We start from the raw sequence: 22,182 nt of genomic DNA on the forward strand, positions 1-22,182 counted from the left end.
AAGGGTAATATTGGAGATTTGATGTGTTACATTGCATTGATTAATTGTTGTGATTAGTGGATAATTTTAGTATGATAACATAAGGTTGCAAATACTAAGCTACATTGTTATCAATATACCAATTTTACGTGATAGGAAGAGTAGAGTGATTAATATCCATTTTGAGCAAAAAGAATTATCAATTTTTTTTGTGGGGTTAAGGAGTTCAACAACAAATATCCACAAAGATCATGAAATTATGGGACTCAAGAAAATATCTTATAAATGTGCTAAATATGACCTACACTTTCATGAGTATGTCTTGCACTTTCATGATAAAAGAACTCAAAAATGATGGGAATGATAAGTTGGATTGATGATGATTCTGTTTGTTGAAATTAAAATCAAATGACCCACCACCAACTAAGACTGGTACACAAGGACCAAAATTTTTTTTTGGCAAGCCTTTGGAAATAATATCTTGCATCTAAATGCCTTGTTTTTTTTTTTTTTTTATAATCAAACCACGAGTATTTCATTTCATAAAAAAAACATTTACATGATGGTTTCCAAGACAGATAAGTACATCAGCAAAATCATATGTATACTTTCAAAGAGGAAAAAAAAAACACCCATAATGCTATGAACCTAATAGGGAGGAGTGAGTTGATATTGCAACTAGTTGTCTCCAACAATTTTTTTCTTTGAGACTCTAAGAGTAGTGCTTACCCCAGGTACATTAAGTCCTAAGTATGTTTAATCAAATGTGATTAGCCTAGGAATAATCTTTATTTAAAAAAAGAAGAAGAATTATATAAAGAATATTAACCTAGGAACAATAATAATCTTAAACAGCTAACAACATACTTTCTTCCCTCAGTGGCACTTTAAGCAAATAAACAAAATCACAAGTCCATTTCTTTATTATCTCTTGTTTATATACCCGACACTAGTTCTCTTCTTCACTCTCTTTTATCCCTTCTTCCAAGAAGAGACTGTCACTAACATCTCTCTCTTCTTCTTCTCTGCAAGATCTCATCATCCTTTTCTCTCCACAGCCATCGCCATTAATGGCCATGGCTTCTTCTTCTTCTCCTCCTCCTCTAATCTGGGTTTCATTCATAATCATCTTCTCATGTTTCTTCATTTCTTCATCATTAGCAGAGAAGAAAACATATATTGTTCATATGAATCATAACCTAAAACCCACCACATATTCATCATCAAATGAATGGTACACTGCTCATCTCCAATACTTCACATCTGAGTCAGACACTACCGCTACCGAGTCAGAATCACCACTTTTATACACATATGATACTGTTTACTACGGGTTTGCAGTTTCACTCGAGTCAGAACAAGCTGACTCATTGAGGAATTCTGACTCGGTTCTAGGAGTGTATGAAGATGCTGTTTATCAGCTCCATACGACTCGGACTCCTGAGTTTCTCGGTCTTAACACGGATATGGGTTTATGGACGGGTCATAGCACGAGAGAGTTGGATAATGCTTCTAATGATGTGATTGTTGGTGTTCTTGATACGGGTGTTTGGCCTGAATCGGAGAGTTTTTCTGATGCGGGTATGCCGCCGGTTCCAGCTCGGTGGAAAGGTAGGTGTGAATCGGGTGTTGATTTCAAAGCGACGAGTTGTAACAAGAAGCTGATTGGTGCAAGGAGTTTCTCTAAGGGGTTTCGTATGGCTAGTGGTGGTGGTGGTGCTGGTGGTGAAGCGGGAGGAAGTACTAAAAAGCCCAAAGAGAATGAGACACCTAGAGATCGTGATGGACACGGCACTCATACTGCCAGCACGGCTGCTGGTTCCATTGTGAGGAATGCTAGTTTGCTCGGGTACGCAAAGGGTACGGCACGTGGTATGGCACCGAGTGCACGTGTCGCTGCTTATAAAGTTTGTTGGGCGACTGGTTGTTTCGGGTCGGATATTTTAGCTGCGATGGATCAAGCTATAACAGACGGTGTAGATGTATTATCTATGTCTTTAGGTGGCGGTTCTTCTCCTTATTACCGTGATACGATCGCCATTGGTGCATTTTCAGCCATGGAGAAAGGTATCTTCGTTTCCTGTTCTGCTGGTAACTCGGGTCCAGGTCGGGCTACCTTGGCTAACGTTGCTCCGTGGATCATGACCGTTGGTGCTGGTACATTGGACCGTGATTTCCCAGCTTATGCTGATTTAGGTAACAAGATAAAGTATTCGGGTGTATCCTTATACAGTGGTTCGGGTATGGGTAAGAAACCGTTGAGCTTAGTCTACAGCAAAGAGAATGGAACCAGCAATTTGTGCTTACCCGGTTCGTTAGAACCGGCACAAGTGAAGGGCAAAGTGGTCTTATGTGATAGAGGAATTAACGCACGTGTTGAAAAGGGTGCTGTTGTACGTGATGCTGGAGGGATTGGTATGATATTAGCAAACACGGCAGCCTCCGGTGAGGAATTGGTTGCCGATAGTCACTTGTTGCCAGCCGTTGCCGTTGGAAGAAAAGTAGGTGATCAAATCAGGGCGTATGTGCGCTCTACTTCTAATCCGACGGCTGTGTTGAGTTTCGGCGGGACCGTTCTTAATATCCGTCCATCTCCAGTTGTTGCTGCTTTTAGTTCCAGAGGTCCAAATGTTGTCACCCCACAGATTCTTAAACCTGATCTGATTGGTCCAGGTGTCAACATCTTAGCTGCTTGGTCTGAGTCAGTGGGTCCTACTGGATTATCAAGAGATACAAGGAAGACTCAGTTTAATATCATGTCTGGTAAGTACACGCTATCATTTTCCAGTCATTTCTTGATATTATACTAAATCACGTACCATACTAAATATAGGCATCTTAGAATAAGCGGTCGTGATTTGATTTAACATGAATCATGATGCACTATCTGTTTTGTTAAATCATTAGCCGCACAAATGTTGGACTTTTCTGACTTTACAGACAATATAGAACATGGTTCGGGCCCTACAAGTCAGGGGCCCACCAGAAAGTGCTTTTTTACTTTTGAAAAAGATATGATTGATTTGATCATGACCGTTGGGGTATAATGATTCCATGTTTCACTTTTTGTAGGTACATCAATGTCATGCCCACATATCAGTGGTGTAGCAGCATTACTAAAAGCAGCACATCCTGATTGGAGTCCAAGTGCAATGAAGTCAGCTCTGATGACAACAGCCTATACGACAGACAACACCAAATCACCTCTCCGCGACGCAACTGACGGATCCAAATCGAACCCATGGGCTCACGGATCCGGTCATGTCGATCCACAAAAAGCCCTTAACCCGGGTCTTGTGTATGACATCACAACAGAGGACTACATTGCGTTTCTATGCGGCTTGGACTACACTATCAACCAAGTACAAGCAGTTGTGAAGCGTGCGAATGTTACGTGCGCTAAGAAGTTTAAAGATGTGGGTGAACTTAACTACCCGTCTTTCAGTGTCTTGTTTGGAGGAAACAGGACCGTTAGATTTAGTAGGGAGTTAACAAATGTGGGACCAGCTAGAGCACTTTATGATGTTGTGATTGGTGGGCCTAAGAATGTTGGGGTTTCAGTCAGGCCCAAGCAGCTAACATTCAGACAAGTTGGTGAGAAGAAGAGATTTGTGGTTACATTTGTTGCTAAGAGAGGTGGAGGGATGAGGATGAGTAAGAAAGCTAGTGGAGATTCATTTGGTGAGATTGTTTGGACTAGTAAACAACATCAAGTTAGAACCCCAGTTTCTTACCAATGGTCTTCTCAAGTCCATGGGTAAAAAGACCAACATCAAAATTTATGTAATATTTTGAGTTGGTTTTTTTGTGTAATTTGATGAAAATGAACCTAACCCAAAAGAAATTAGTGGGAGGTGCCAAAAAAAAGGGCACAAAAAAGAGAGTGATGAAATGGCTTAGATTTTGATGGTTTTATGGGTCACTATGAAAAATCTAAGTGCATTTTTTTATATTTATATATAGGGGAGGATTTTGGAGGGTTTGTTATGTTATGGGGTTGGTTTTGAGGATGTTGTAACTTTTCCAAAATTAAGAACATTTGAAAGTGGTGAAAAACCAAATTTTCACTCTTCAACCTTCATATTTTACTTAGAAAGCTTGCTAAGAAGCTTTGCAATCTTATTCCATTGAATCCAAGTACAAACTAATATTTATAGGTTAAAGAGGAAACACTAGACTAACATGGAAGCAAAGGATGCAATTGAATCAGAATTCTTAGATGGAGGAATAATATGGTGAGCTATCCCATGAATATGCAATTGGGCTTCGAACGATATGAGCCCCATCACTCCATTGTATGGCTCCAAACTTGGGCTCTCCATCACCTTTACTAGCCAAACTAGTAAACTTGATCTCATAAGAAAGAGTCTTGTTTTTTGCATTGAACACTAGTTTACTTGGGATCACCTTCACATCTACGGCTCCGACGTTCGTTACCTTGGCTTCATATACCGCGTTCACCGACTTCCCGACATTGGTTACAACTCTGCTGTACTTGACGACATCGGTATCGGACTTGAAAACAACCGAGAAAGACGGGTAGTTGAGATCACCAGGCCCATTAGCAAATGTCATTGTAGAACAATCGACTGTACGGTCTTTAACTAGAACTGCGATTCTATTTTCGTCATATTCACTGGAGCACAAGAACTTGATATAGTCATTGGTACCGAGATCGTATATCAGACCAGGATCGACAGCTCGGTTTGGATCGACGTGACCGGAGCCATGTTGGTGTGGTGTAGAATCTTTATCTGTAAAAACATCTTTAATATTACCACCCAAATTATCCAAGTTGTAAGCAGTAGTCATGATAGCTGATTTTATAGCAGCTGGACTCCATTTTGGATGGGCTTTACGTAACAATGCAGCAAGCCCACTAACATGAGGACAAGCCATAGATGTACCCGATTGAAAATTAAACTCAACTCGTCTTGGATCAACATCTAACTCAGATGGACTCACTGCTCCGGTCCAACTCGCCAAAATATTCACCCCCGGTGCAATAATATCCGGCTTAATAATCTGTGGAGTTACCTCATTTGGCCCCCGACCGGAGAAAGAGGCTACCTGAGGAGCCGCCGGAGACGGGCCGATTATTGCCCCATGTGGAACAAGCGTAGCAGTTGGTGAAGCTGCCGACTCGATGTATTCTTTGATTTTATCTCCAGCCGTTGGATCAACCAATGATGATGGAAGAATATGTAAATCAGCAGAATTTGTAGTTCCGGTAGTGGCAGTACAGGCAAGAATCATTCCTACACCGCCGGCTAACTTAACGGCACTACCTTTTTCGACGTTACTGTTAGCGCCACGATCGCAAACGACGATTGTACCCTTTATTTCATCGCTCTTTAATGTACCTGGGACACATAATCTATGACCATGGTCACCAGCAAAAACAAGAGGATATTGAACCTTGGGGTCTAGTCCAGCTCCGGAGTAAAGACTGATTCCCCGAAATTTCGTTCCATCGCCTAAAATTGTATCGACGGGGAAACTTCGGTCCATTGATGCCGCACCGACGGTTAATAACCACGGAGCGATGTTTTCAACTGTTGCCGCCTTCGGACCTGAATTACCACCTGCAGTAGATACGAAAATACCCTTTTCAACAGCTCGGAACGCTCCGATTGCAAAGGAGTCGTCGTCGTAGTCATTTTGACCGGATAAGCTAACCGAAATCGATATGACGTCGACGCCATCGGCAACGGCTTGGTCTAAAGCAGCTAAAATATCAGCATCAAGACATCCTTTTTCCCAACAAATTTTGTATATGGAGAGCCTTGCTTTTGTTGCCATTCCTCTGGCTTCACCATGGGCAAATTCGTAAAATCCAGCATCTTTAACGGGAGCTCCAGCAGCTGTTGATGCAGTATGGGTCCCATGACCTTCAGTATCTCTTGGTGATTTAGATTCCGAAGTCTCATTGATTGGTCCATATCTAGCTTCATATCCAGCTGAGAAGTACCTAGCACCAATCACCTTTTTGTTACATGAAGTCGCAGGAAAATCTGATGCAACTTGACATATCCCCTTCCACGTCGCCGGCACGGCCGAAAGCCCGACATCAGAGAAACTCCTCCGTTCCGGCCAGATTCCGGTATCTAAAACTCCAATAACAACATCCTCCGCATAACCAGAATTCGGCCATAGACCAGACGCCTGATTCAATCCAAGGAAACCCGGCGAACGAGTCGTACGTATATGCCGAACACGTTCAGATAGTATAGTACGAATGCCTGGAGCTTTGCGGAGTTGTGATGCTTGACTTGGTGTAATCCTAGCTGCAAATCCATGAAGGGTGTGATCATAGGTGTAGAGAAGTTTAGCTGAGTGTATGGAGTTTGAAGAAGAGAGTGAAGAAAGAGTTGATTCATACCAATGTTGATGTGTAGTGAATATTTGTGGCTTATGGGGTTTTGATACATGTACGATATAAGTTTGCAGCTCTTCTTCTGATGAGATGGTTTGAGTTATACTAGTGAGAAAGAGGAAGATTGTGAGATATGGGAGTGTAGAAGGTTTCTTCTGCTTCTTCTCCATGGTTTGCAGCAAACAGTGAGTGGATTTGAGTGAAGATGATCTTCTGGTTTAATAATGTTTTATAAGAAGGAAAATTATGGAGATTGTAGTTATTTTTTTAATGCACGTTTAGTGTGCTGTTTGTTGTCAGTTTCTGACTTCCATGTGAGTCTTGCCTTGGAAAATATTGCCAAAAATTTCAATGGTAGTTGTTTAAGAACGTTTGTCAACCTTCTTTGGTAATTGCCCACCAAATGATGTACTACCAGAAAGGCTATTTTTTTGTGGGGGTAAATGTAGTTTCTATAGTTCGAGAGAAGTTAAGAAGATTCCATTCAAATCCATAAAATGACTAACTTAAATGGTTGGATGTAAATAATCAATCAAGACAATTTGGTCAGTAAGAAGAGTAATTAAATAAATGTGGGAATCAGGCTAATCCCTGGGGATTAGGTTATGATCATGGACCTCTTGATTACCTGACCGTTGTGATCATGGTCATCAGTAAGCTTTCAAGTGGTTCCATAATTAGAATGAAGATAATTGTAACCATACATATTTCAACTCTATTGTTGCAAAATATAATTATCTTTTTGTTGTTATCGGTCATAACGTGTTTCACATTCTCTTTTGACGCATTCTGTATTAACCTACCATATGCAGAGGACGTGTAAGGGAGTAGGCAGTAGGTACCATTTTACCTTATCCCATTGTCTTCTGATATTTTGGATTTAAAGATGTGGTTGGCATAGTTGTTGAGTCCAACCATTTTTTTTTCTTTTACCATCTTGATTTTGAATATAACATTTTTTTTGTTTTACTACATCCAATGGTATAGAAGATGAATTAAAACTAAGTAAAGATGTTAAGCAAACATAGATATAAAGATATACGTGATTCGGTATGATTAGCTATGTTCACGGGGTGAAAGGATGAATGTTATTATTTCTTGTCTTTGATTACAAGGTGTTCTCTCCTTCTCAAATGGTGTAACTCTCAAACTCTTAAATGTAGTGTCTTGTTTCCATCTCTTTCAACATGCCTCTCTCTCTCTCGACCAGCCCTTGTATTTATAGGCCAAGGTCGACATACAACAGAATTACAATGTTGGTCACATTACATCAGTTTAAATGTTCCCTATCGGGCCTGTGTTGGCGCTCGCCCATCTTTCTAGTATGGCCGATAGAGTCTTGGTCTTTGATAGTTCTTCACCCGAGGCCGAGTCCTGATCGTCTGGTTGACACGATTTCGCCCTTCTTTCTTATGGCCCCATTGGTTGACCACCGCTCTTTGTATGAACGAGTGCTTTCTGATCGTCCGTCCGACTTGTCAGAGGATAAGGGTCACGTCCCATCCGGCAACTATAGGGCCGTCACGTCCGACCCACGTGACACCTCGCTCTTTGCGCTATTTGGTTATATCCTGTGCTTCGCCGTTCTTTTCTCTTCGGTGTATCATATCTTAAAATCTTGCCACCTAACCCTGTGGATTACCTACACCTACATTTATGCCCCTTCTTTCGCTCGTGTGCTTGGCATGAGGGAAAGAAAATCGTTTCATCTTCCCACGTCCTTGAGCATGCCGAGAATTCCTCCATGCAGTTCCCCACTAAACATCCCTTTATGACTTGTAACTGCTGCTGTCGGTAAAGACACTTCATCCTATAAATATCCCCCTTTATGTTCTCTTTCCTCTATTCGCCATTTTCAAAGAAACCAAGCGCTGTTCTTTCTTCTTTTTCACCTTCCTTCCTTGCCGACGCCATTAACTCCGGTTACCCTTTTATTTTCTCAGTCTTCATCTTCGCTGTTTCTGTTGGTGAGGTTTACGAAAGTCGTGGTTGGTTCTTCTTTTTACGTCCCTCTCCATCAAAGTTCATATCTCTCCGTTCGCTTTCGGCCATGGCTACTTCTTCTCCGTCAATGACTGAAAAAAGGTGCGTGAGTGATACCTTCTCCGAGGGCGATGTTGTTTCTGTTGATTCCTTATTTTGTCTTGAGAGTCATTCCCATCATGATTATCGTGTTATAAATTCCCTTTTTCCTGATGATTCTCCCTCTGTTTCATGTAGGGCTGATAAGAGAGTCTCCAAAGACTTGTCTGATGATGAGTTTATTGAACAGTTGAAGGAAGAATTTGGTCTTCAAAACTATGAAGTGACCCTAGTCTCGAGAAAGCCGGGTGTGTTGAAGAAGACCGGTGTCGATAAGCATGAGCAGTCGTCCGAGGCGGTCAGCGTCACTCGTGGGCAGTTGGATCTTGGCGTTCGCTTTCCTCTATACAACCCTACCAGCCCTTTCTACTGTGAGGTATTGTCGCAACTTCGTCCGTATCGGGCCTTGACTCAGTGGAATGGCAACACTTTCCGTCTGATGAATGAGTGGAGAGACCGAGGCGAGGGTCATGGATCTACGGACGATTGGTCGACCTATAAGCCTGGAGACGCTCCCGATTACACTTCTGCCAATTTTATCGTGAACTACCGGAGCGGGACAACTACCAATGGAGACCTTGCTGGTTTTGCTGCTAGCCCTCACCGTCAGAAATCTATGCCCGAGGGTGTTGACAGATTGATGCTAGATGTTGATCCCCTTGGTAAAGGTTCCAACAAGCGTGCTCGTCACACCAATGACCCATACTGGGACCGAGTTCCACTTCTTGTTCGTGGACAAATTTGGCATGGTAGCTTTCCTCCTCCTCAATTTCCTGCACATTCTTATCCATTCTGGGTGATTAACGATGATAAGGTATGTTGCTTTCTTTCCACTTTCTTTGGTTCCTGATGTATCGGCCTGGGGGTACTGATTACTTTCTTGTCGTAGGTAAATCCTTAGGGCGAGTCTACCAAATCGGCTTCTATTTCCAAGAATAGGAGTGCTGGCAAAAGGGTCGAGGAGGATCATGGGAAGGTAACAAACATATAGCTTCTATTCTAAGTACATGTACTTGCCCCTGTTTTTTTCCTTCACATGTTCTGACGCTGAACCTTGTGCAGAAATTCCCTCGATGCGAGGTTGAAGATGTTGGAGGGTCCGATACTCGTGGTAGTGAAAGTTTGGTTCCAAGGCGTAATCCTTCTCGGGGAAAGGTGGAGGCAAAGGGCGTGGTGTTGAAAAGCTCGGACGTTGTGATCGATATCCCCGATCAAGATGATGAGGACGATATATTCGAGGACGATCAGCTGTTTGATGAGGATCCTGTTGGTCAGAAGGAAGCGGAGGTTTGTGTGGAGGCTGTTGTTGTGACTCCTGTTGTGCATTCTGGTGATCAGGCCGACCCAAACATCACTCCAAAAGTTGCCCCAGAAGGATGTTGGGCCTCCCTCGGGTGTTCAGACGTCCTTTACCATATCGGGCCCTATTTGTGATTCACTTGGTGCATTGCACTCTGAGGAGTTCGGCTCCTATACTGATGAACAGATGATTGCTGTCATGCCCCTGTATCGTGATATCGCCCCGGTCTTTGATAATTTGGTAAGTGATTTGTTTGCACTTTTCCTTTGGATGTTATCGGCCCCACTAATCTCATCTTGGGATGGAATTTGTAGGCGTTGAATTGGTCGAGGTTGGAGGCTGCTCTCCGTCGACAGGAGATTAGGAAGTTGGAGGCTGCTCTTCAGCAGGAGAAGGAACGATCTCGCGATCTGGAGATCAAACTCGCTGATGCGCAAGGTATATTGTTTGCAATAGTTGTGTTGATTGAGTTCTTCGTACTGGTGTGAAGAAAAGATTGCTCACAACTTGCCTGCAAGTATACAGGGACAATTTGTAGCTAGTGGGTAAGAAGGGTCAGTTCCACAGGGATTAGGAGGGTGTAATTGAAGTTAGACTAAGCTGGGCAGTGGATGCAAGACAAGATGAAAGTTCACTAAGTCACAGTGGCAGCGAAACAAAGATGGCAATGAAGTAAACCAAGGCTGTGAGCCATGGGCAGGGGTGAGATTGTGCACTTATTTCAGTGCACAACAGCTACAAATTGCAAGGAAAACAGTAAATTTAGCAGGGAACAAAATATAACTGAAATTAAGTGACTGCAAAGGGATTGGTGGTTAAGCTAAGACTTAAGATCCACCTTGTGTCCTAATCAAAAAACATGTTTCTAGGTTGAGTTACAATTCCTATGCATACATCTAGAAATGGAAGAATACTAAATTGCTCAATAGTTTGCCCCTAGCATTGGCTGTCTTTTGACAGAACAGCCAATCACAGGCACTATGAGCATTGGTATCTCTCATTTGCTCAATCAAAACATACATCAGGCTAATTATCCTAGCAACATGTCAATTGACAGTGCACAAGGCTTCAACTGAGCCTTAGCTTAGTGCTACTTAGCTCATGCTCAACATGTTACTAACAGCATACATAGATAATGCAAACATAACTTCAAAAATCAACTGATAAACAGGATACACACATACACACTGTTGCTAAACAGAAATTGGAAAATTGATTCAAAAATATTCTTCACTGGCTAGCCCAGAGAGCTTTTCTACCACACCCATATCCTCAATTTATAGTTTTTACAACAAAACTAGATTTCTACAAACCCTAATTGGAAAATCCCCAAATTAGCAGGATTAGGGTTTCGAGAAATAATGAAATTAACTCACCCTCTGATGCAATTAGACTCGACCCATGCTCTGAATCGTCCGTATGCTCCCTCCTGAATCTTCTGCTACCATTAATTTCCCTAAATCGAGATGTTTTATCAACCTCACCTAGGGCAGTTGATGAGAGAGGATAAAACAGCTAGGTTTAGGGGGATTGTTTGGGGGTTTGTTCTGTCGGGTGATGGTGGAGGTTATAGTGATGGTGGCAGAGTTGTGGGGATGGCAGAGTGTGGTCGAGCTGGTGGTGGCGACAATGGCAGGGGGGTTGCAGAGTTTTTGGGGAAGAAGAAGATGGTCGACTGATTTTTGGGGAGAGGGGGGCGTTTGTTAGAGGTGTAGGGTGTTTGGTACTGTAGTGTTGAGCGGTTTCAGCGAGGGATGATGTTTCGCGATCTGGTCCGTAGGATGTGACGATGGTAGGTGGATCCAACGATGAGATGGGAGGCTGTGGGTAGCGACCGTCGGATGGAGGAATGCAACGAAAAGGACGGCCCAAGATGGAGATGGGCGTTGCGTGTAAAGCGGGAGCTTCGAAGTTGATGTGATGATGGAGCGACCGTAGGATGCTGAAATGCTTCGATCTGACGGCTGAAATCCGATACGGGCTTGGATAGTGGAAATGGGTTTGAGAAAGGGTTTTGGGCCTTGGGTATGCCAAGCCCATATCTTCTTTAAGAACAATTCTTCCTTCAAGCCCATTCCTAGCCTTTGGTCTTGTGCACATTCTTCGCGGCTTCCTTGCGTAATTCCTCCCGGCTTTTCACTACTTTTCTGCTCTTTCCGCTCCGCAATTCATCCAGACTTTATTTATTACCTAAAAATGCAAAATTAAGTAAGAAAAATATTTATTCTTGAAAACAATGAAAATACAGAATATGGGATAAAATGTAGAATTAATGCAAAAGATGAGTTAAATGCCAACAAAAAGGGATAAATATATACAATATTTGGCACTCATCAAATACCCCCAAACCTGAATTTTACTTGTCCTCAAGTAAAACAAAACTAAGGAAATCCTACTATACCACTGTCGCTGGTCTCTCGAATGCATTTAGCGTATGCACTAAGCCTTTTAAACCACTAAGTGTCCCTAGTGGACGAGTTGAAGTCTCGTGAAGGTTTGCTTAGAACGTACCTACAAAGTTCTAGGTCAAAATATAAGCTCAGATTCCATCAAATGTGACATGTGCAAACAGTTTAAGCTCACAGCAAAATGGAGATGTCAATCTAGCTATCGAAGGCAATCCTAGCACTGATAACAAAAAAAGACATGTGATAAGAGTGTAAAGTGTATCTACACATGTGTAAAGAAAGATCTGAAGTTATGACTACTAATCACCAAGAGATAGTTTCTCAGGCTAAGAACTGAGGTCGAAATCTAGCTAGCTGTCCGGACTTTACGAGAATTGTGAATGAGTTGGAGGTATTTCACAATTACTCGCGTTGTACATCAATGGCATACACCCTCCTTGCTTATTACAATGAAACAACAAAATGACTATTTACATGACTCTTATTTACATTGACTACTCTCTTTTTATTTTTGGAACAAGAGATGATGGAATTGATAAATACTTGATTTTTTTTTGTATTTTTCTGATTTTTTTTTTTTTTTTTTTTTGAAAGGAAACACTTTTGATACATATACAAAAGGAAACAAAAATTACATGACACTTTGCAAGAGGTAGCCCTTTTTGATGCACCCAGTTAAATTCGATGGTTGTCTTTCTTAATGTAACCTCCACCTTCTATCCCAACCAACCAAAGAACAAGCTAGTCAAGTTTCGTTCAGTATTCTAAAGTGATTGGCAATCGTAACTTCCTATCAAACACCTTGAAGATCGAGGTCATACATGTATTGGTAGATCGTGCGCGTGCAAATTTCTTATCACTATGTGAATTGTGCTAGAATCAGGGTGCCTAAATATCTAGACTAAGACTCCTAATAAAAATACATATTTGCACAAGAGTCAACATTTCAAGGTAAATGAGCTCCATTTTTTTTATGATTTTTCATTTTTTAATTTTTTTTGAATTTTTCAATTTTTTTTCAAAAAGAAGGAGTTCGTTTTCAATTATGGCAAATTATCATGGTATCTACTCTATACCCCCAAACCTAAACTAAACATTGTCCTCAATGTTTCAAAGTATGGAAAGAATTATAAAACAATATATGAAGAGGAACATGTTGAGTAGAGTAAAAGGAGAGAGAATACCCGATTGTACGGCGAAAGCTCGATTAAAACTCCGTTATTCAAGGCAAAAATCCATCATATTAGGAGTCACAATGGATGAGCACAAAATATATACAAAAGGAAATTTAACTAACACATTATCTACAAGAAAATTTGGTTTTTAATGGGATTGGACTTTTTGGAAAAATTTGGTTTTGCTGGGAGACATTTGGTTTTGATGGGAAAAAGAAAAATTTTGGTTTTTAGGGAAACATTTGGAAAACTTTTTGGTTATTTAGGGAAAGAGTGGACCAGTTTAGTCCACATAGACCGGGTCCTCCAGGTTGGTTGTTTCAATGTCGGGTGGAATGGTTCAAGGAATGGTTTTAATCTCTGCCCGTTGACTTTGAAAACGTTCTTGTTGGAACATCCTCCAGCTCTACAGCTCCATGAGGAAAAACTGTGCGTACTAGGTACGGACCCTTCCATCTGGAACGCAGTTTTCCGGAAAAAGATGTAATCGGGAGTCATACAGCAAACTTTCTGACCAGGAGTGAAGGATTTGCGCAGAATACGCTTATCATGAAACATCTTCATCTTCTGCTTATATAACTTGGCACTATCATAAGCCTCATTTCTCAATTCTTCCAACTCGTTGAGTTGAAGTTTCCTTTGAATTCCAGCTTCGTCCAGAGAGAAGTTCAGCTCTTGATTGCCCAGTAGGCACGATGTTCTAATTCCACAGGTAGATGGCACGGCTTTCCATACACTAGACGATAGGGGGACATGCCAATTGGTGTCTTATAAGCTGTTCTATAGGCCCACAAAGCATCATTCAATCTAATGACCAATCTTTCCTAGACGGGTTGACCGTCTTCTCCAGAATGTGCTTAATTTCCCTATTAGAAACTTCTACTTGTCCACTAGTCTGAGGGTGGTACGGAGTAGCAACCTTGTGAGTTATGCCATACTTGCGTACTAAAGACTCAAAGTACTTGTTACGAAAATGTGAACCGCCGTCACTGATGATAGCTCTAGGGGTACCAAAACGTGCAAATATGTTTTCCTTTAGAAATGAAAGTACCACCTTGTGGTCATTTGTTCTGGTTGCTATGGCTTCTACCCACTTAGAAACGTAATCAACTGCGACTAGGATGTACAATCTACCGTCAGAAATAGGGAATGGACCCATGAAGTCGATCCCCCAAACATCAAAAATCTCCACAATCAAAATGGGGTTCAATGGCATCATGTTTCTCCTCGAAATGCTTCCTAGCTTTTGACAGCGTTCACAAGCAACACAATAATCATGGCAATCCTTGAACAATGATGGCCAATAGAATCCACACTGCAAGATCTTTGCAGCGGTTTTCTTGGCACTGAAATGGCCTCCACATGCTTGGTCATGACAAAAGATATCACATCTTTCTGCGGTGTTGGGGACACATCTCCTAATGATTTGGTCCGGCAGTACTTAAACAAATATGGGTCATCCCAAAGGAAATGTTTAACTTCAGCCAAAACTTATAGCGGTCTTGTCTCGACCAATGTGAGGGCATCCTACCTGCAGCAAGGTAGTTAACGATATCAGCAAACCAAGGAAGGTCTGAGATAGACATCAGCTGTTCATCTGGGAATGATTCTCTAATCAGCTACTTCATCAATAGACTCTAAAGTTAATCTAGACAAATGATCAGCAACCACATTCTCACAACCTTTCTTATCACGGATTTCGAGATCGAATTCCTGTAATAAGAGTATCCATCGAATAAGGCGAGCTTTAGCATCCTTCTTGGAAAGAAGATACTTCAAAGCCGCATGGTCTGTGTATATGATGATCTTAGACCCTATCAGATAAGATCTAAACTTGTCTAATGCGAAAACGACGGCAAGCAATTCCTTCTCGGTAGTTGAATAATTGAGTTGGGCATCATTAAGGGTTTTGCTAGCATAGTATATCACATATGGTAGTCTATCAACTCGCTGTCCTAAAACAGCACCAACAGCATAATCAGAGGCATCACACATAAGTTCGAACGGAAGCTTCCAATCGGGTGGTCGGACTATAGGAGCGGTGGTGAGAAGGGTTTTTAATTCCTCCCATGCCTTCACACAAGCAGCATCGAAATTGAAGGCAACATCTTTGGAGAGAAGACTGCACAGAGGTCTGGAGATTTTGCTGAAATCTTTGATGAATCGCCGGTAAAAACCAGCATGACCTAGAAATGATCTGATCTCCTTCACAGAGCAAGGTTGTGGTAGATGTTGAATGAGGTCAACTTTAGCTTTATCCACTTCAATTCCTTTTTCTGAGATGATGTGTCCTAGAACTATTCCTGAATTCACCATAAAATGGCATTTTTCCCAATTTAGAACAAGGTTCTTTTCTTTACATCTGGATATCACGAGGGCAAGATGCTTCAAACATTCGTCAAACGAGGAACCAAAAACAGAGAAATCATCCATAAAGATCTCGAGAAAACTATCTATCATGTCAGAAAAAATGCTCATCATGCAACGCTGAAAAGTAGCAGGTGCATTACACAACCCGAAGGGCATACGTCTATAAGCAAACGTCCCAAATGGACACGTGAATGTAGTTTTTTCCTGATCTTCGGAGCAATGTGAATTTGGTTATAACCGGAAAAGCCATCTAGAAAACAGTAGTGACTGTGTCCAGACACACGTTCTAGCATTTGGTCAATGAAAGGGAGCGGGAAGTGATCCTTCCTTGTTACTGTGTTCAACTTCCTGTAGTCGATGCATACTCGCCATCCTGTGGTTGTACGAGTAGGGACTAATTCATTCTTGTCGTTCTGAACAACAGTAATGCCTGACTTCTTAGGCACAACTTGAATGGGACTAACCCATTTGCTATCGGGAATTGGGTATATGATACCCGCATCAAGTAGTTTCAGGATCTCTCCTTTGACTACATCTCTCATGTTAGGATTAAGTCTCCTTTGCCATTTCCCTAGATGGTTTGGAATTTCTTCAAGGTTAATGTGGTGCATGCAAATGGTGGGACTAATTCCTTTGAGATCTGAGATGGTCCATCCTAAGGCCTCTTTGTGTTCCTTAAGTACTTCTAAAAGCTTACTTTCCTGTTCCGTGTCTAAACATGATGAAATAATGACAGGTAGAGTATCAGAAGAACCTAGGAATGCGTACTTCAACGTACTAGGCAATGTTTTCAATTCAAGCTTGGGTGGCTCAACAATGGATGGAATGAGCTTGGAATCAGAGTAAGGGTGGTTCCACTTCATATCTTCCTTCAGTGACGTCCATTTGAGGTACAGATTCGAGCAGGGATAGGACGTCACTACAGTATGCATCATCATAGGAATCTGAGTTAAAGTTCTCCATACATGCTTGAAAGGGGTCGACGGATAGAATGTTAGTCAACGAATCTTGTATTAATCCTTCAATCATATTAACTTCATGCACATCATCATCATCAAGATTCACAGGTTGTTGACTAATATCGAACACATTCAATTCTACCGTCATGTTGCCAAAAGACAGTTTCAACACTCCATTACGACAATTAATGATTGCGTTGGACGTAGCCAAGAAAGGACGTCCTAAGATGACAGGAATGTGACAGTCTGGGTTTTGTACAGGTTGAGTGTCTAAGACAATGAAGTCTACGGGAAAATAGAATTTGTCAACCTTGATCAAAACGTCTTCGACCACTCCACGAGGAATCTTGACAGATCGGTCTGCCAGTTGTAGAGTGATAGATGTTGGCTTCAACTCCCCAAGACCTAACTGCTCATAAACAGAATATGGCAGTAGGTTAACACTTGCACCTAGGTCTAATAACGCTTTATTGACCGTGTGTTCTCCTATAGTGCAAGAAATTGTTGGACATCCTGGATCCCTAAACTTGGGTGGAGTTTTGTTCAGAATGATGGAACTCACCTGTTCAGCTAAGAAAGCACGTTTGTGCACATTGATCTTGCGCTTTTGAGTACACAAGTCTTTGAGGAATTTGGCATAAGCAGGGATTTGCTTGATTGCTTCAAGAAAAGGAATGTTGATGTTGACTCTCTTGAACAGATCTAACATCTCATTGTAATGGGTACTTTTCTGTTGATAGATCAATCTTTGAGGAAATGGGGCAACAGGAGAATGAGTTGGCAAAGGGACATTCACAGCAGTAGAATTGTCAGGCTTTCCAACTTGCTCAGATTCTTTGGTTTTCTGGGGTTGTGGAGACAGCGTGGAATTTGTATCAGATTCATTAGGTTCGCCCACGTTGTTCTCGATGATTTTACCACTTCGGAGGGTGGTAATGGCATGGACTTGATCGGGTGAGGTTTCAGTGCAGGATGTTGTGCCTGTTTGAAATATCCTCTTTGGATTTTGTTGGGGTTGGCTAGGAAGTTTACCCTTTTCTCTCTCACACATTTGATCCATCTTTTGATCTAGATTTTTCTGACTTTGCATCAGAGTCTGGAACATCTCCTCTAGGGCGGATAATCTCTTGTCGGTATTGTGTTGAGGATAAGATTGTTGAGAGTTTGATTGTTGTTGAGGGTTCCTAGGGTGTTGATAACCTTGATTGTTCTGATATCCCTGATTGTTTTGATAGCTCTGATTGGGTTGAGATGGTCCTCCCTGAGTGGGTCCTTTGGACCATGAAAAGTTAGGGTGGTTTCTCCATCCTGGATTGTAGGTCTGTGAATAGGGGTTATGCTCTTGTTTTTGAAACATGGCATGTGCCTGTTCAAGCCTAGATTCCTGGACTGCAAGCAAATCGGGACAATTTTGGAATTGATGGTTGGGATCGTTACAAGCGGCACATACAGACGAAGCGACATGTTCTCGGAGAGTAGTGGTGGAAGGTTTTGAATTTTTATGTAGTTCTAACTCTTCTAATCTCCTAAATATTGATGCCATGTTTGCTCTTCCCTCGAAATCTGCTTCAATCCTAAAAGCCCTAGCTTCGGAAGTAGTCTTTCTGGGTTCACGGATGGATTCCCACTGTTGCGTCTTTTCAGCTACTTCAATCAAGAAGTCCCAAGACGCATCAGCAGTTTTGTCTACGAATAGACCATTACACATTGACTCAACCGTTGTTCGGGTGGACACATCTAGACCCTCATACAAAATTTGCACAAGTCTCCATTTTTCAAAACCATGATGGGGACATTGGAGCAATAATTCATTGAATCTCTCCAGGTATCTAGCTAAGGTCTCACCCTCTAATTGCACAAAGCTATTCAGACTTTGACGAATTGTCGCAGTCTTGTGATTCGGGAAAAACTTTTTGAAAAACTCCTTTATGAGGTCATCCCATGTCATGATGGATTGAGGCTGTAAAGCATACAGCCAGGCCTTTGCCTTATCTTTCAGGGAGAAAGAAAAGAGCCTTAACTTTAGGGTTTCGTCGGACATTTGAGTGCAGAGTTCCACAAATTTCCTCGAATTCTCTCACGTGGTGGTAAGGGTTTTCATTCTCAACACCTCTAAAAATAGGGAGCATCTGTATTGTGCTTGATTTCAGCTCATAATGGCCATTAGCCTCGGGTAGCACAATACAAGAAGGTTGACTGGCTCTAGTTGGGTACATATAATCCTTGAGGGTACGGGGTTCTCCCATTGTTTCAGATTGGTCCGGTGTGTTTTCCTCAGAAGTTGTGGGTATGTCAATTGGGTCTATTTGATTTACTCTAACTAGTCTATTTGATTGGTCTCTAAAGGTTACAATCATATCCCACTCATGAAATAACAAGCCCACAGCTAAGGAAGAAAACAGGGCCCATAAGGATTTGGTTTTGAAAGGGTTAAGTGGAATTTGGTTTTAAGGAGTGGAATTTTGGTTTTAATAAGGGATTTTGTTTTTGGTCTAAAATTGGGCTTTGGAAGAGTTTTTGAACTAAACCTAGCATAAATTAGCACAACCCATAAAAGAAAATAAAAACAATAATAATAATTACAAGCCCATAAAAGAAAAATAAAAGAAAATAAAAGAAAAAGAAAATAAAAAAAAAAAATAAAAAAATAAAAAAAAAAATGAAAATAATTATTACAATCCCAAATTAAAAAAAAATAAATTAATTATTACATACCCAAATTGAATATTTAATGAGGCCCAAGTGGGTTACTCATGGTTTTAGGCTTACTTGGTTAAGGAGGGAAGCCCAGTTAGGCTTTTGTTCCCTTTTAGTTGCACATCCCAGTTGGGCTTTAGGATCGTCCTACACAGCTCTCGCTCAAGCCCAGCAGCAGAAGGCAGAACCAGTAGTGAAGCCCAGTTGAGTTGGGTTCAGCTCAGTAACAAGAGACCAGGAGCCCAGTTAGTTGAGGAGTACAAGCCCAGTAGCAGAAGATGGCGAAGCCCAGAAGTAGTTCAGCTGAAGCAGCAGTGAAGCCCAGCAGACGTTTTCACAGCCCAGTTGGTTAAGGTGCAGCAGGCCTGGCTGGTGATTTGGCCGACAGGCTTCAGCAGGGTAGCTGGCAGAGAAGCAAGGGTGCTGGCAGCAGGGTGGTTGGCAGGTGCAATGGCAAGGTGCTGGGAAGGTTGGCAGGCACTTGGCAGGTGCAGAAACTGGCGAGCTACAGCAGCAAGGGAAGCAAGGCAGGAAGAGGGAGCAGCTGGCAAGTCAGGTGCTCAGCAGGGAAGGGAGCAATGACCAGCAAGGGGAAAGGCAGGCAGGTACAAGGCAAGGCAGGTGAGGACAATGGCAAAGCAATAAGAGAAAGAAGCTTCTAGTTCACAACAACAACAATAGAGTCAGCTAAAATGCAAGAGGAGCTAAGATGCAAGAATAGTTAGGAGAACTTCAAAAACAACACAACCAAATCCCCGGCAGCGGCGCCAAAAACTTGGTGTGAAGAAAAGATTGCTCACAACTTGCATGCAAGTATACATGGACAAGTTGTAGCTAGTGGGTAAGAAGGGTCAGTTCCACAGGGATTAGGAGGGTGTAATTGAAGTTAGACTAAGCTGGGCAGTGGATGCAAGACAAGATGAAAGTTCACTAAGTCACAGTGGCAGCGAAACAAAGATGGCAATGAAGTAAACCAAGGCTGTGAGCCATGGGAAGGGGTGATATTGTGCACTTATTTCAGTGCACAACAGCTACAAATTGCAAGGAAAACAGTAAATTTAGCAGGGAACAAAATATAACTGAAATTAAGTGACTGCAAAGGGATTGGTGGTTAAGCTAAGACTTAAGATCCACCTTGTGTCCTAATCAAACAACATGTTTCTAGGTTGAGTTACAATTCCTATGCATACATCTAGAAATGGAAGAATACTAAATTGCTCAATAGTTTGCCCCTAGCATTGGCTGTCTTTTGACAGAACAGCCAATCACAGGCACTATGAGCATTGGTATCTCTCATTTGCTCAATCAAAACATACATCAGGCTAATTATCCTAGCAACATGTCAATTGACAGTGCACAAGGCTTCAACTGAGCCTTAGCTTAGTGCTACTTAGCTCATTCTCAACATGTTACTAACAGCATACACAGATAATGCAAACATAACTTCAAAAATCAACTGATAAACAGGATACACACATACACACTGTTGCTAAACAGAAATTGGAAAATTGATTCAAAAATATTCTTCACTGGTTAGCCCAGAGAGCTTTTCTACCACACCCATATCCTCAATTTATAGTTTTTACAAGAAAACTAGATTTCTACAAACCCTAATTGGAAAATCCCCAAATTAGCAGGATTAGGGTTTCGAGAAATAATCAAATTAACTCACCCTCTGATGCAATTAGACTCGACCCATGCTCTGAATCGTCCTTATGCTCCCTCCTGAATCTTCTGCTACCATTAATTTCCTAAATCGAGATGTTTTATCAACCTCACCTAGGGCAGTTGATGAGAGAGGATAAAACAGCTAGGTTTAGGGGGATTGTTTGGGGGTTTGTTCTGTCGGGTGATGGTGGAGGTTATAGTGATGGTGGCAGAGTTGTGGGGATGGCAGAGTGTGGTCGAGCTGGTGGTGGCGATAATGGCAGGGGGGTTGCAGAGTTTTTGGGGAAGAAGAAGATGGTCGACTGATTTTTGGGGAGAGGGGGGCGTTTGGTAGAGGTGTAGGGTGTTTGGTACTGTAGTGTTGAGCGGTTTCAGCGAGGGATGATGTTTCGCGATCTGGTCCGTAGGATGTGACGATGGTAGGTGGATCCAACGATGAGATGGGAGGCTGTGGGTAGCGACCGTCGGATGGAGGAATGCAACGAAAAGGACGGCCCAAGATGGAGATGGGCGTTGCGATGTAAAGCGGGAGCTTCGGAGTTTGATGTGCGATGATGGAGCGACCGTAGGATGCTGAAATGCTTCGATCTGACGGCTGAAATCCGATACGGGCTTGGATAGTGGAAATGGGTTTGAGAAAGGGCTTTGAGCCTTGGGTATGCCAAGCCCATATCTTCTTTAAGGACAATTCTTCTTCTTCAAGCCCATTCCTAGCCTCTTGGTCTTATGCACAACGTTCTTCGCGGCTTCCTTGCGTAACTCCTCCCGGCTTTTCACTACTTTTCTGCTCTATTCCGCTCCGCAATTCATCCAGACTTTATTTATTACCTAAAAATGCAAAATTAAGTAAGAAAAAATATTTATTCTTGAAAACAATGAAAATACAGAATATGGGATAAAATGTAGAATTAATGCGCAAAAGATGAGTTAAATGCCAACAAAAAGGGATAAATATATACAATATTTGGCACTCATCACGTACCGATGTCCTGATTCAATTATTATTATTCTAGCCTAAATTTCTAGTATAAATCTAGACGCTTCTTCGGAGTATAAGCTTATGAAGGGAAAGTGGGATATCGAGAGAGATCTTGTGGAGAATCTTCGACAACGAATTTTCAATAAGGATGGGAAGATAGGCCGACAGGAGGCCGATATCCAGCAACTT

At 41.9% G+C, this 22,182-nt stretch overlaps 2 protein-coding genes across 2 annotated transcripts; one reads left to right on the forward strand and one right to left on the reverse strand.

Annotated features, from left to right (window-relative positions):
* The first annotated feature begins 949 nt into the window (after positions 1 to 949).
* LOC113339804 (subtilisin-like protease SBT1.8) lies at positions 950 to 4,054 on the forward strand. The gene is made up of 2 exons (XM_026585029.1): positions 950 to 2,742; positions 3,052 to 4,054. The coding sequence occupies exons 1-2, from the start codon at positions 1,050 to 1,052 to the stop codon at positions 3,738 to 3,740; spliced, it is 2,382 nt and encodes a 793-aa protein (XP_026440814.1). The 5' UTR covers positions 950 to 1,049; the 3' UTR covers positions 3,741 to 4,054.
* Positions 4,055 to 4,062: 8 nt separating this feature from the next.
* Positions 4,063 to 6,660, reverse strand: LOC113339805 (subtilisin-like protease SBT1.4). Its single transcript, XM_026585031.1, has one exon. It carries the CDS (start codon positions 6,523 to 6,525, stop codon positions 4,195 to 4,197), a length of 2,331 nt encoding a protein of 776 aa, XP_026440816.1. The 5' UTR covers positions 6,526 to 6,660; the 3' UTR covers positions 4,063 to 4,194.
* Positions 6,661 to 22,182: the final 15,522 nt, after the last annotated feature.

This window comes from Papaver somniferum, unplaced genomic scaffold, assembly GCF_003573695.1.
Source record: "Papaver somniferum cultivar HN1 unplaced genomic scaffold, ASM357369v1 unplaced-scaffold_21, whole genome shotgun sequence".
In the NCBI taxonomy this organism is placed as follows: domain Eukaryota; kingdom Viridiplantae; phylum Streptophyta; class Magnoliopsida; order Ranunculales; family Papaveraceae; genus Papaver; species Papaver somniferum.